The following is a 15,967-nucleotide window of genomic DNA, read 5'->3' on the forward strand; positions in this document are numbered from 1 at the left end:
TACAAGGGGATGGGAAAGGAAAGGTCATGAAGTAAAAGACATCAAAAAGCAGTGTAATCTTCCAGACTTGAAAATGCAGCACCCCAGGCACCAAACATATTTGCTCAGCTTCTACCAGAAAGCAACAAGAAATTGTACTGGTCTAGCAAGGAAAAATCTGCTTCCTTAGCTAGAAAAAGCTGTGGAAAAAGAACTGGAAAACTTCACAGGTGTCAGCCCTTCACCCAGTGGTCATTTTGACCTACTTTAATGGTCAAGAAATATTTCTGTCTACAAAAAAAAAAAAAAATTAAAAAAAAAAAATCATTATTTCTGAGTCCACGTTCTTAAGAGAAGAATTTACCCAGGGACCAGAACTCAATCCTTGTTTCTGGTTTATTCCGTAGTCTCCATGTTAATTTCTAACATTGCTGCTACTTAATTTAAAACAAACAAACAAACAACCCGATACATCACTTCGTACTAGCTGAAGGTAAGGCTGACTGGGACAGGAGAGATGGGACCTGGTTGGGGAGATTTTAGAAGTTTTTAGGTTAATTCCTGAAAACTGTATGAGGAGTGTCTATGTGCAGATGCCATGCACAGGAGACAGAAAAGACATATAGAGTTCTTAGAACACGTTTTCCTTAAGAAAAGATCCAAGCAAACAATTTCCAAAGTGAAGGTCACACTTTCCTAAGCCTGAGAATGCGTGGAACAAGGTTCACGAGTCCCATTCCTCATCTAAGCCTTTCCAGTGCAAGAAGAGGCTCCAGTTTCCACAAACTGGAAAAACCAAGAGGACACCAGAAAGGAAAGGTCTTGAAAACCCCGTCCACGGGCTCCACATTGCAGATTCACTCTTACTACTAGGGCTGAACCTCACTATTTCCCATCAAATTACTCAAGCCCAACATCTCCCAGAAGACAAGCAGGGTTGCATTTGCCGGGGTTTTGCAGTGCTGATGTGGACTTTAGGTCATACAACCTCCTACCAGCAGAGGGGGACAAGAAATTCAGCTTTTAAAAACTGGCCCAAGCGACTATTTTTGGTTGAGGGAGGTTTTATTTCAATTTGACTAAAGCAAACGAATACACAAATCTCCGCAGGAGCAAAGGACAAAATGTGATCACAAGAGGCTCGCAGCTGCAATGCAGGGAGCTGGCCCTGTAACGTTAACCTCTGCATTTTGGAAGGTACTACGCAGAGGGAAGAGAATTACAACATCTCCTTTCATTACAACTATAGCTCTGGACACTGCCGAAACTAGTTTTGCAATAATGCTAGCTCTTTGCAACAAGAGTTATACATGCTACGAATTCCAGTTCTTTCCTACCTTTCAGGTTGGCATGATCATCCCTCTTAACCTGGCGAAAAAAATCAGATGGAAAGTTCTTCTTGATCACTATCAATGCGGATAGTGTCTAAGTTATTAAATGTTAGACGAAAGGCTCAGGAGAATACACCGTTACCCCTGAGCCATCCAGTCATTGCAGGCAAATGGTTTTATGCACGTTTTTCTTTCTGAGGGTGCATTAAAAAGAAGTCATTCGAGCCAAAAAGAAAAAAATAAATAAAAAAAATAAATTACCCCTGCTTGCAATTCATGTGTGTCTGCCTCACACAATGCAGTCATCCAAGTCTGAACAGTCCCAAAAAGAAAAGTTATCCGCGTCCTAGAGAACAAGGCACTTGATCCCGCCTAAGTTATGATCCCAATAAGAGTGGAGTGTTGAAGAAGCACAAGCCATTTCCAAACTGAAATCAATTTTTACAGCTGCCAAGCGGAATGATTTGGAAGCGTTCCAGGGTGAAAGGGGTGTGTAGCTGTATCCCGGCATCGCACAATATGAGAACGGGAGGTGGGTTTGGCAAAGGACCGGTTCCCGATTTAAAAACAACAACATCTCCCACTGCTCCTTCCCCCGTCCCTGGAATTCTCTGGCTCCCTCCTGCGCAGTGGGCGGGAACCTGGGTGTTCTTGACAAATCCTTCTCCCCTGCACCTATTTTCATTGGGTTTAGGCTCAAATTTACCTCTCCCTCCTCTTCCTCTCCCCAACAGGCCTGCAGCTGGCTAATTGTTCATTAGCAAGAGTTCAGGGTATATCCAAAACTTTTGGGATGGTTTATGCAAATCCTGCACCTTCATTTTTTCCCTGGCTAAACCGGCAGTATTACCAACTGTACATTAAAAAAACCAAACCCGAAAACCCCAAAAAACCACACACATTGTGGGCGAGGCCACTCAATATCATGAGACTCCCTTAAAATAATGTAAATTTCAAATTACTAAAACAAGGGGAGGAGTTGCCTTCTCCTTTCCCAGTGCATCTGACTCATATTTGCAGGCATTTTCTACAAATATGAGAAAAGGTTCCTTTAAGGAACCAAAAGAAGGTTGAAATTATCACAGAATCGCCTCATGTAGGTCCTTGATGAGAAGAACCCTGCTGAAACGCTGCAAGTGAGCAACAGTGATTTAGGTAATACCAGGACCAGATCCCACCGTGGTTCTTCAGGACCTTGGTTTTACATGAGGATCAGGCCAGGCGGGGAATGGGGAACAAGAAGCCGTTGAGAGCAAACCCAAGTTTCTTCCCATTGAATCTGACTTGGGGAAATAACACTGTCCAAGGAAAAACGAACTTGTAAACCAGCAGGAGCAAGTAACGCACCGCAGACACCTCCTGCTCCCCGAGAGCTAGGGAGAGGCGCGGAGCCTGGGTTGCCAGCTGTGAATCTCCAGGCACCTTCTTCCCTTGGGCTCAGGGGAGTCTGCGGGCAGGGCTGGGAGCAGCTCCCAGCTCCTCCGGAGGAGGTAACGGCAGGTGGCGGCACCCGTACGTCGAGCGACCCAGGGCTTCTCCGGGATAGGAAAGGAATCGCACTTGCAAATCTCAAGTGGATGTTTTCACAGCCTTAAAATAGGGTCAGCTGCCCCCAAGCAATCAGAATGAAAAACACAGGAAGGGTGACTGGATGGAAAGAGAGTCCTTTCCTCAGTTGGCTAGCACGTCTGCTGGGCCTGGCCAAGGATGATGAATTGTTTCTTACCTATCTCTGGCCTGAAAACAAAAACAAAAAGCAAAACAAACTAAGAAACATATTGAGGGCGATGGAAAATGATCAAAGCTCTTCAGCTTGCTTGCGTAACCGATTTGTGGAAGGTGTTTCATAAACATTTCATAAGAAGGAGAATTATGAAGAAAACATCTCCCAACCTGCCTGCAATTACTGCACAAACTCTTCCTTACCAGTAGGAAGAAGGGGAGAAAAAAAAAAGTACATCTGTTTTGTAACTGATCTGTGAACTTTTGGCAAACATTCGGCTCATGAAAACATCCTGCAGACATACTGCAAAGCTGTAAAAAGCCAGCCTTACATGAGGAAGTTGGAAAGATTCACCTTAGCAGCTCTGATTTCGCCGCGTGGAAGGCCATACCCTTCCAACAGACAGGCCGACAGACCCACATTTGATTCAATGGACTGACAGCCGAATCCCGTTGGCTGGGCAGGACTCTGGCTGCAGCCCTCCTCGTATAAGCGCAGCTTCGGGTCACCGCTCACCGGTAATCTGAATTGGTCTTCCTCGTCTCTCAGACACCAAAGCAGGCAGCCTGAACGCTGCCCCAAGCCACCTCCTTTTGATGAGCACTTCTGATGTAATGTAAGCACCGCTCCGTCATCCTCTTTGCAAAGGTGGGACCCACTGACTGATTCAGCACCCAGAGCCTCGGATGCTTTCCCCAAATCTAGATAAGTGCTCTCCGTATCCTGCCAGAGTGAGGCCGTTAAAGCCATGTCAGCCTTCTCCAGTATCACTTATTAGGCAGGAACTGTGGTCATTATTGTAAGGTAGAATACAATCGTATTTGTTGTGTAGTTTCTATTTAGACGGTAACCTCTTTGAAACAGATATTTATCTGCCTTCGTATCTGGCTTATCTCATAGTCAGCAAATCACAGCTGTTTAAGAGTTTGACTTACTCGTATCCCTCCCTCCACTCCGTGGAGTGGTAAGGCTGTTTCACTGGATAGAAGAGGGTCAAGTGCACACAGACTTAAGAGGGTCTGAACCAGTTGCCCCTCGCTGGAAACAAACAGCATGGTTCTTCCACGGCTGAATCACTCCCAAAGCGCTATTCAATACAACGGGGCTGTCTGAAGCGGCCCCAAAGTGATTTGCCTGAAGTCAAGGGAGGAAGTTTTATGATAGAAACAGGTACCAAAACTGGATCCGAGGCTATTGCAGTTAACTAAGACTTCCCACCTTCCAATGGCGTAAGTGTACTTCTCTGTGAATTACCTGCACACGTGGGCACCATAAAATAAAAAACACACTAATAATAAATTATAGCAATAACAATAATGGGCTTGCAATTACTATTTCCACATGTACTATCCTGCACGTACGGCAAGGCTTAACAGACACCCAGGAAGAAAGCAGAAAACCCTTATGTCAATGCAACGATATTCACCCTATAACATTTGATATCCTTTCACACTGAAGGGTGGGATTTTTCAGAGGCTGTCAGCGTGACGAAAGGGGAGTTAATCCCACGCTGAAAGCCTAACAGACTACATCTTAAAACTCAGCAATGACAGCACACTGAAAAATTAAAATGTAATCCCTAACCTCAAAACACCTGCATCACAGCTACACGAGGCTTTTGAGTTTATTAATTGAGGCCTGATCTGATATGCTTTATCCTCTGAGTTTCAGCTCAGGATGTTAATAGTTGTGCCTTAGCTGTAGTAAAAATGGGGGTGGGAAATCAAAACTTTAAGAATAACTGAGCTACATGCTTCAGAAAAGAAAACAAACAGAACCACACTCAGCTTTGCATTCACAAGCTTTCTGATACAGCACGTCCCTAGCGTTTTTGCTTTTAAACAAAGAACAGGAAAAAGAAAGAAGTCACCCCTCTCCTCTGTGCTGAACAATAAACCTCAAAATGATCACGTGTAGCACAGGAGGCTTCAAAAGCAGGCGCTGGGCAAGAGAGTGGAGAACCAAAATGAGAGGTGGGAAGAGCACCTGCCCTGAATGGCCCAGCGCCTGCTCAGGGAGGCACATCCTGATGAAGGGCTGCTTTTCACATTAGATACTGCAGCCTCTGCAAGAGCTTCAGAAGCACAGAAGCTAGCTAGTGCTTTTGGAAGGTGATCTGTGTTCAGCGAGCACAGAACTGGCAAAAAGATACTGAAAAGCAACCACTTACAGCATTTTCACTTTTACTGTTTGTTGGTACTCGGGCACGTGGCACCTTCTCTGCCAAGGTCTGTGGACATGCCAAATTGGAAGTATTTAAAAAAGGGGGAGGGGAAGATGCCATTTTCTTGGTCAGAATGGTGAAAACCTCCAAATGAAGCACAGAAAACAATTTCACCACCATTAAGGCTGTGATTTCTCTCACGTCTCCATTCCAGGACTCTCCCTGACTCTTCCTCCCTAGCCATCCTCAGCCCAGAGGTCCTGCCCTTCTGCCCCAACCTTCTCATGCATCGCAGCACTGCTCCCTGCATCTCTCTCAATTTCACTTGCCCAACTTCCAAAGCTCTCCAGAACTCCACCTCTGCCTACACCTTTGTGCTTATCTTCTCTGCTCCCACTCTGGGCTGCATCCCTGCCCCTTTCCTTATCAATCCGATTTCACACACGCCAGGCTTCATGGCTTGTCCCATGCCCTCTTGCATGCTCACACAGGTTCCCTGGAGCCTAATCATGCTCCTGTTGAAGTCAGCAGCAAAGTTGCCTTATTGGGCTTTTGTGGGGCTAGAAGCAGACCCTTAACTGTTCGCCAAATTCCCTGCATGAAAAATTTCCCCTTTCCATGGATCTCTTGTCTAGGGGAGCAAACTGTGATTGTTCTGGATTCTCCATGCCCTCTGGCTGCCAACCGGTCACAAACCATCTAAATACCTGGCACTGCCTCCCTGCTGTACAGTAGCGATGTCCCCGGATCAGTCATCCACGAGGAGGGCAGAGCAGTGTCCACCTAGCGAGTCATGGCACTGGTAGCCCTCAGTAGCAAGGCACTTTCCAGCACATCCCACATTTGAAAGGAATTAACTTGGAATCAGACGGCTCCCGTGACTGGGGCTGGCTCCATCCCAGCTCTGCAGGTTTCTCTGATTGGTTCATGGTAGTTTTGGCACCAGTTGCTGCGCCCCAGGGAACTGGGACACAAGAAGAGCAGCTAGAGGGATTGCATTAAATACACACAAGTAATATAATTAAAAAAGAAAGGGAGAGTGAGAAAGATCAACTTTGCTGGAGAGTATCACACAGTTTTTCATTTTGGGTGGAGGGAATCGAGTCTAGCGATTGAGGGGAAGGGGGAGCTCAGAGCCACTTCTCTGCTCCCAACTCTGCGGCTCTGGGCAACTTCGATATGTTGGGGAAGCAGGGCAAGAGGGTTCCTTGCTAGAATAAACCCGAAGTCTGACTCCTGAGGGGCTGAGCAGCCCCAGTTCAGCCCACTGCTTTCACATGGAGCGCTAGCAGATCAGCACCTCTGGGAAGATAGAAAGTGCACTCTGATGTCAGGCTTCCAAAATTAGAGGCCTTGCTTGAAACCCCATCGCCTTCACCTTTTTATGCTATGACTTGCCCTTCTGCAAAATGGGTGTAGGGCCCCACCCTTGCTGGGTGGTGCAGGCTTTTGATTGAATTCTTGGAGCTCACCAGATGAAAGGCCTTCAAGAATTCTGAGTCCTCTCCTTATTACGGATGAGCCATTCTCTAGTAGGCAAAAGAGTCATATCCATGCACAGCAGTTCGTGCAACTCACCGCTTAAAAGGTGCCGGGCAACCTAAATAGTGGTTTGACAGTGACAACCATGCCTTGAGCTTAGTTTCTATTGTGGAAACAATCGTTATGTCCCTTTAGACAGGTCCATGAAACTAGGGCTTGTCACCTATGAGCCTAGAAAATATTTCCCAAAGGATGATAGGAGCCCAGTTGGAGCAGGGAATTTGCACAAAGCCCTATCTCTTTCTCTCTCATCTCTAAGACAGCTTTGAAACAGCTGTACAAGATATATTGCCAGTGGACCAAGGCAACAAGCATAGGAAATACCTTATAAATATATGTTGCTCTTTAGAAGCCTGGAGCAGGAAAGCAGGAGCTTGTGAATGGACTGCAGCTGGATCTTAAGGAATAGATATAATCCAGCCAAGTCTGAAGCGATGCTGGGTTGTTGTCAATTGTTATTGACTCACATAAAATTAATTCAGTGGTTTCAGTCCACCTCTTGAGAAAAAATTCAAAGAGGCCAAATCCTTCCTCCTACTTCCATCTCCCTTTTCCTCATAAGCTTCCCCAGAGACTCACTGGCCTGTTTCGGAGTTCATTCCCAACAATCTCATCTAAGGGCCTCTGCAAGGCGCCAGAACAAAACTAGCTTGAAGAAGAGGTTCCTCTACATATCTGTCCTAAGCAAAACAGTGCCATATATAGCAACAGAGGACTTTCCCTCAAGACAGGGCTTTCTCTGATGCTTTCCCAAAGGGCTGCATTTCAATGAAGAACCAGTGCACACATACAAATTTATGCAATCAGTCTATCCCTAGGACAGAGCAAGGAAACTTCAAAAGGGAAAGGCCAAAGTAGTGTTCAGCTTAGATCCAGTGTCAGTCAAAGCAGATACGGACAGCCGGGTTGATTTCCAGTTAGTGAAGGCTCAAGAGATGAAAAGCAGATGCAAGACTTAGGCTGATACCCTGGGGCAATGCAGAGAAGAAGAGAGAGTGAAATCTGAATTGATCCCCAGAGGGGAGAAGGAAGCAGGATGTGAACCTCCCCTTGAGAGGAGGGCAAAACAGGACTGGGATGGAAATCTGGAGGGCAGACTGAAACCTGAACTACCCACAGGGAAAAGCCAAGCAGGAACAGAAATGACATACAGGGAACACATGAGATTAGGGGGAGGTGGGAACACAAAGTGGAATGAAAAACTATGAGAGACATCCCTGGGGGGAGGGAAGCCCTGATTGAGCAAAATTAAATCTGCAGGGAGTTTTGCATCCCAGATATTAATAACAAACTACCTAGTAAGCTAGGCCCTTCTTTCCACCTTCAAAAGGATGGAGGGGAGGAAGAACTTGTCTGTGGTTGAGCACAAGACTATGAATCAGAGAATCGGAGTCCGTATCCCAGCTCTGCCAGGGAGCAGGTCCCTGGATTACAATTCACCTCAATGTCCACAGGCAACTGTCCTATAAAGCATCCATTGATTTCAACTGCAATCACGGTGCTCAGCATCTTTGGCAAAAGCCAGGTAGTCAGTCTGTGTCTGCCTCACCTGTAAGACAGGGTTAAACACCTCCCTACCTTACCTTCCAAAGGCACCGGGATGCTAAATTCATTAGCAAAGTACCTTCAGACGTGTGGGTGGAAAGTACCAAACAAGGTCAGAGTGTTATTAATGGCACTGAAAAAGAGCCACCAGTGATTTTACATCTCAGATGCAGTTTGCCCACTTTAATTTCTCATATCACGTGTCTACAGGACATCAGCTGTGAAGACCAGAGACAACTCACTCTATTACCTCAAAACAACTGTTGAAAACCCCACATAAACCTTCAAAAATTAAAGTTCTCTTGGACAATGACTCTGTCAGATATGAACAGGGCAGGGAGATGAGTTAGATAAGGAGGTCCTGAGGGAGGGGAACCCCTGTGGCACCTCTCGTAGAGAGTAGGGCAGTAACACACAAGATCCTTCACCTGGTTTTGGAAGGGAGGAATTTTTCAATGGACCCTGTCCCTCACCGCTCTTTCACGATATACTACCAGACACACTCAACTGGCCAAAAAAAGTCTACTCGGGTCATACTGACTGGGAATCTTAAGCAGCTGAATTATTTAATGCTGACTGACCACTGGAAGAGAGGGATTTTGAAACGTGTCCCTTACAGTCATGTGCAACAGTCAAAACAGCCATGTGTGCAACCTGGTGTGCAAATGTAAGTGCTGAGCTAATGTGCATATGAAATACGAGGCCACTTCAATTTCATATCTTATTTCCTTATTTTGTTCTGGATGCTTCCCTTTATGTTCTGAAGATCTCTCCTGCCCCAGCAATACATCTCCAAGCTACCTCCTTTTCCGAGGTAAATCCATCCCAAGATCCTATTTCTAAGAAGCCTGTTGGAAAGAAATATATATCCTTATTATACCCCCTGATTGGTGTAAACCAAAGAAAAGAAAGTAATAGCAGTAAAGAATGAACAGGAAAATTCAAGCTGTGCTGAGCCCTAGGCTGCTCGAGTACGCTAGTGCCTGCTTGTCTGTCTTAAATATTGTAAAGTCTCACGGCAGGATCACTTTTACGTTGATACAAATAACAAACCTGTCATTATCATTAAACAAATGACAGCCTGTCTGCAAGGGTTAGAGCCTTCTGCTGGAATGAAACTGCATGACATATTTGGATACAGAGCACATGCAGATCCTACTAGAGCACATGCAGATCCTGCTAATCCTTTCCTGGCTGGTAACCTACAACCTTTTTTCCTTTTCTAAGCACTAGTAACATATAACCATTCAGCTTTATTTCAAAAGAGGCATATTCTCTCTCAGCACTGGAGTGCAGCTCAGTGCGTGAGAGCATGAAGGGGCTTGGAAAGGACCTCTCATTGCCTCCTCTGGAAGGAGAGGAGATCTGAGCCTTCATTCCTCCCTGGCACTCAGAGACTGCATTGATACAAGGACCAACAGATGACATGGTCCTACGCATCACTTTCCTGATGGAAAAGAAATCAGCGATTCAGCCTCTGTGTATTTTCCTCCTCCAGCTGCAGACCGACGCACAGCACTATGTGCTGGGCTACAACACTCACACCATGCACACAAGCCCTGTCGTCTCCCAAAACCATCAGCTCCATGTGTGTATTCCAGAAGGCAATGTTATCTCAGGGGTTAACTCCAGACACAGGGTGAATTACCTGCCTGTCTAGAACAGCTCTCTTCAGAGCGATCCACAAAACCAAACAATGCAGTATTTCCTTAAAAGCTGAACGCTCCGTGTACCAATGGAGAAATAAACCAAACAAGACCTGGTAAGACCACAGCAGCATCACCTGGTGAGGATCACCACATTACAGCGAGGTAAAGTTCTGATTTCAACACTTTCGGTCAGACCTTTTCCTGGTCCCACTCAATGCCCTTTCATGGCAAGACTCTCAAGCCACATTCGCCGAGTTACTCAGTTCTGTCCCTGACACACTTTGGATACAATCCCAAACCATCAAGAAGCAGATGTCCCTATCCAGGTTGCCAGCACTGAAGGTGAAAGTTTATTACTGTCTCTTTGCATTTCCCTTGATATAAACAGGAAACAACCAGCATTAGATTCACTAAATAAAAAGCCAAACCAGATAGGCAAGGCAGAAGATGCTTCTTTTTCCATACACACCCTTTCCCCTCTCATTCACATACAAATTACTGTTGCATCCAGGTGGGAGGAGAGTTTGAAGAGGGGAGGGGGGAAGAAATGTTTGCCAAATAGGTTGAGGGATCAGAAGGCAGCTTTCTCATAAAGTGCAGGGCTGACCCACAAACTGCGAGAAAACCTCAAACTCCGCAAGAGTTTCCCTCCTCCCCATTTTCAGGGTGAGAGCAGCCACAGCAGGGAATTGGTAGGCAAGCAAGGGGTCTAACCAGGTCACTCCACCCTTCTCTTCCCGCCTGGAGCATAACATGGGAGGGAAACAGACCTGAAATGTAGGCCATCTACAAAGACTGGGGGAGAGGCTTAAATGATGTGAGATTTATGATCTTCAAAGTGATTAGCGCCCAGCACTCCAAATAAAGTCAAAGAGAGCTCAGCAGCTCTTGCATTCAGTTTGGAGTTGGGTTTCAAATCATACTTCTCTGGCTTCAGTTTGAAAACTTGAATTGCAAGGTAACAAAAAAAAAAAAAAAAAAAAAAAAGCCACCCAAAACCAACCTCAAACCCCAAACCAAAATTAAAAAACCCACCAACCTCCACCCCTAATGAAAGAGCTCAGCACCTGATTTTACATGAAAACACTTTGATATTTCCATACCTCCCTTCTTCCTTTTTCTTGTCATTTGAAATCTATTTGCTGAATTGAAGATGAATTCACCAATAACTGAGGTCAACCTGAAATGTGAGTGTATGACCCGTGTGCATTTGGGCTCATGCTCCTTTAAAATAATAACAACAATAACTATAATGGCTCAAGTTTACACATGGCCTTGAGAGGGCCAAGAGAGGGAGACAGAGAGCCATTTGCGCACCCCTATGTCCACTCACATGGACTGTTATAACCCATCCCCAACATCACTGCAAAAACCCTTCTGCGGATAAAAAAAAAAAATAAATAAATAAAATGAGCTTGTTCACAGGCTTTTGCTTTTCAAACCTTGATAAGTCACCAGTCAGATCTGGTAGTCAGTTACACAGAAATGCTGGCACAAATGAAAAGGATTTTGTGGTACCCCTTTGGTGGAAAGAGAAAAACAGAAGTGGGAAGTGAATGCTACAGAAGGCTGTCATAAAACCACAATCTCTTTTTGGGAGGAGGACATTTCTATCAAGCAGACTCTGGCCCAAATCCTACTGACTGCAAGGCTGTCTGCCCCCACAACTTTACCAGCATCCACTCATTCATTCAGTGGCATGCAGAAAACTAGGACCTTAAAGATAATGGCTCAAATCCTCAGTGGGTGTAAATCAGCGCTGCTTCACCACAGTCAATAACATTTCCTTGATTAACCTCAGCCCCGCTTCCAGTTCTAACATCTTTGTGGTGTTGCCATAGGAAAAGTTTGCAACGTGTAATGATCTTGTACTTTCATAGCTTATTTCTATCTTGAGGGAATTTTCTTTTATCACTAGTTATAAGCAGATTGGATTCTTCTCTTGGCGTGTAGAAAGCCTGTGCTTTGGGCTCTGCAATCCACAGAGCTGGAGACACAAGACTTTTTGTTTTCAGCTGGGTATTCCAAAAACCTGGAAGATGGCTGAACGTGTTAAGACACCTTTGATAGGAAGTTACGACCCACCCAAAACCATAGCAGCCAAACCAAACAAACAAACAGCAGCTTGCTGACATCTGTCAGACAAGAGCCACCAAGGCAAGCTTGAAGGACAGAAAAGTCATGGCAAGAAGCTCCAGCTGCCCACCTGCTGCTAGCAGGAAGCCTTTGCAAAGGATTGCAACCCTTGAACTCAGGGAACGCATGGTTGGAATCAAGTAGGTTGCTGCACTGTAAACAGTGCCAACATCTGCTTCAAACGCTAGTGACTGCCCGTGGAGTTACAGCCCCTTTTGCTTTCCTTGCTCCAGCTCCCCAGCCAACCCCCGGAGTTCTGCAGCAGATCAGTGGGTTAGCTCTCTAGACGTCCCCTTTTTCTTTACAAGGTCTGAGTCCAGCTCCACTGATGGCTCCACAGAATTCCTTAGCTCTGGACTCAGAGAGCATTTTCTCATGTGTCTGCACAGATTCAAAATCTATGTGCTCTGGAGGGCTGTCAGCTTCTTCCCCTTGCAATTCTGATGTGAGATTCAGGAATTTATTAGAGCCACGTATGAAAATCTCCAGGCACTCAGCGAGACGGGGGTTGCTTTTAGCTGTATGAAGCAGGAGGATAACAGCAAACACAGCAAAGACAACGGTCCCTCACATGTTCATTTGCAATTAGGGCTTGCTTGCCTTGCAAGAATCACTTGCTTTTATCTGCTGTCCCTTTCCCCGCTGTCTTGCAGAGAGGAATCTGCCGTTGTAGGCAGGCCTGGTCTTGACCTACGCACTCCAAGACCTCAAACCACCTCATCTTCAGTCCTTGCTGATACTCCTGTGAGTCAGCCCCGTGCTCTTAGACTTGCATACCACAGTGCTTTCAGAGCCAGTGTCACAAGCAGTAAAAATGCATGGGGCTTTGGGGTGGGATTTGCACATTTACCACTGTAACTGAGGTCCCTTTTGTTTCTAAATGACAATGGAAAAAAATTAAAAAGCCAGAAAAAGCCTCAAGCAAATGGTGATTTCAAGAAACTCTATAATTAACTGAGCTTCTATAAAGTAGGAAGGCCTGGAAACCAGAAGTTTAATCTGTCATTCTATCCCACAAGGGGAACTGGGAGGACTTATGTGGTCTGTTTAATGGTAGCTTCTGACCTAACAGTTTTTATCTCTTAGCAGTAGCTGCCTGGGACTCAGAAGGATGAGCAACTAAAAAACAGGAATTCAAGAAAGCAGGAGAATACCTGGTAACCCAGGGAGCGTCTTACCTGCCTGTTAAAGTCCAGCCCATTCTGTTCATTTCCTACAATGAAACAAGCAGAAAAATATCTCAGTATTAATGACAGTCAGCATTGATATAAACTTCCCAGAACTTAGAACACACATAACCAAAGTCACGCTGCTAGCCCAGCTTAGTTTACCTTAAGAGCAAGGAGAGGAGGAGGAAGGTGGAATCAACGTGAATGCAGCAATGGAAGTACGAAGGCAGCTTTTGCAACATTTGGTGGTATCAGCCTTAGCTGAAGTATAAGAGAAGTGCTTCTGCCCGGGAGACAGCTGGCCAAGCAGCAAGGGTGGGGGAAGCTCACCGACTGAAAGGGAGATTCCAGCAGAGGTGAGCTGGAGGACGTTACAAATCTCTAGGGAAATCCAGGGCCAAGGCACTGTACATAAGGCAAGAACTAACTGTGGGAGAGGCTAGCAAACAGGTGGCCAAGGCTGTAAACGAGGGATCTTCAGGAACCCGTGTGGCACTGAGTAATTACGGGATATCTAAAGGAACGGAGGGTGCCGTGGGGTTGTGCTCAAGAGGCGTCTCCTTGATTCCAGAAGAGATTGGCAGGCACAGGGGGAAAAATCAGACAGGTTTCAGCCTGAAGGTACCGCACAGGCCCTCACTCATTCCCCTTTGATGATAAACATTCCCCCCCCCCCCCATCACACCTGCCAAATTCATCAAGAACATCACAGAGGAAAGGTTGTACGCTCCACAGATATGAATGCTTTAAGGGATTCCACGAAGCCTCTTTAGTTGCAAAGGCAACCCCAAGAAACCCCTTCCCTTTGCAATCCATTCCCTAAGTCATTCTCTTCCAGTCCAACTGAGTTTGTGATAAACAGTCTTAAATTGTTCACATCCCATTGGCACAAGCCCCCAGGGCCTCCTCCTCCTGTTTTTTCCAGTATAACATTCCCCATAAAGCATAGCCCATGCCCTGTGATCTGATCAAGCTTCAACACATCATGTTTTTCAGTAGTTCATGTCTCTTGCAAAAAGTTGGAAAGCAGTTAAGAGAGGCTGTGCAGGCAGGAGTGCAAATCCAACTCTCCCACTGACTTGCTTTCTTCAACTGAACAAGTCTCTACCCTAATCTAGCACGCAGTTTTTCAACTTGCACCATACACATAATATTCCCAGGTGAATCAGCATGGTTCTTTGAGGTCCTCAGGGGGAGCATGCTTGGTACAATTATTCATAGATGGCAAAATATTTTAGAGTCAACAATAACAATTCCATGGCACCCTGTTCTCTGCTATCTAGAAACAACTCTGGAGATTTAATCTGCAACATATTAACAGCATTGGCTGTGGAAACTGAGCTGCCTTTGTTGCTCTTGTTAGGCTGGGCTGTAGGTTTTCACTATCAAAAAATACCAGAGCACTATTTCATAGCAGGACAAGCTGTTGCCCCCTCCCCCCGAATCTCCTCCATCTTCTCATCATCTGCAACTCAACCTAGATCCAGCTCTGCACCTTCTCCCCGAGCCTGTCCGCATTTCTGCTGTGCTACAGCCTGCCCTCGCTTCCCGTCTTCCTCCCGACCTGCTTCTCAAAGCTTTTTCTCTTCCCAGTCTCAGGTCTTTATCTTCTTCCATGTAATTCCCTACTCTGCTACAACCTCCAACCTGCCACGCGCTTCCATGCTCCCGTGCCTCTCGCTGTAACCATCTGCTCCCTGACCACCTCTCTCCAGCTGCTCCTGCCCGAGGAATTTGTTCATTCATTGCGTTCCAGCTCTACGCCCCAAGAGCCAACAACTGCACATATAACGATGGGAATGCTGATAGTGTTAATAGATGATCGCAATCAGTATCCACACACCTGAGCAGGACCGTGTGAGGATCTTCAAGGCCTGCAGTTTCTACCTTTGAAACCCACGGGGGGTTGATGCAATCTAAAGGCAGTAGCTAAAGGGAAGAAAGGCAAGGAGGAGAGAAGGAGGAAATAAAGTTCCCAGTTGCTAAAATAGAACAGGAAGGAAAAGGTAATCTTCTGGTTTCTTGGATATAAGAGTTTCGCTCACGTGCAAATGCAGCATGTTGATGAGGCAAGATTCAAAGACCTTGAGGGAAATCCCTAGGTCCCAGCGATGATGGCTCTGAGTCACTATCATACACCCCAAAACTTGGAACTTGAGATGCACAGCTGGAACGGGGTTTCACTCCACATTGCTACCACAAGGCCCAAGTTCTCCAATGTATTCTTTCTTCCTCTTCCAAGCTTCCCATCTCTTTCTTTTTTCCTCGCTTCACAAGCGTGTGCAGCTGACAGACTTCTACCTTTCGTTTTCCCTTCCTCTCCTACAAGGCCAGACACAGCTTCCTCCAAGTCCTACCCTCTGCTCTCTTGCATGTCCCACTGCAGGTCGACAGGGGTAAGCAGGAGCACATCAGCCAGGTATTCTGTGACAGTAGAGCATGCTGCAAATATGCATGGAGATTGACACTAACTCAGTCGTAGCTTGGGCGTCTAAGTCTGAGATAACTGCCCCAGGCTGTCTTGGTAGACAGCGAGGAGAAATAGGCACCTCCAGAGGCCATTCATCTGACCTATCTTAGACGCCTATCTTAAGTTGAGATGAATGGCCCTCTGGAGATGACTATTTCTCTTTATTGACTACAAAGGGACCCACGGGCAACTACTTCAGACTTAGATGTCCAATAGTGAGATATTTAAAACTGGGCGAGGTGATTTCTACTCCCAGTGG

The 15,967-nt window shown here is 46.0% G+C and overlaps 1 protein-coding gene across 2 annotated transcripts in view; it reads right to left on the bottom strand.

The window, feature by feature from the left end:
* Positions 1-15,967, bottom strand: part of POU2F3 (POU class 2 homeobox 3) — a 44,466-nt gene that overhangs the window by 14,547 nt on the left and 13,952 nt on the right. For both annotated transcript variants that reach the window (XM_075035034.1, XM_075035035.1), the window contains exon 4: positions 13,248-13,282. In XM_075035034.1, coding sequence (XP_074891135.1) covers positions 13,248-13,282 — 35 coding nt within the window. The remainder of the gene's footprint in view (positions 1-13,247; positions 13,283-15,967) is intronic.

The sequence above is a fragment of the Buteo buteo genome, chromosome 9, assembly GCF_964188355.1.
Source record: "Buteo buteo chromosome 9, bButBut1.hap1.1, whole genome shotgun sequence".
In the NCBI taxonomy this organism is placed as follows: Eukaryota; Metazoa; Chordata; class Aves; order Accipitriformes; family Accipitridae; genus Buteo; species Buteo buteo.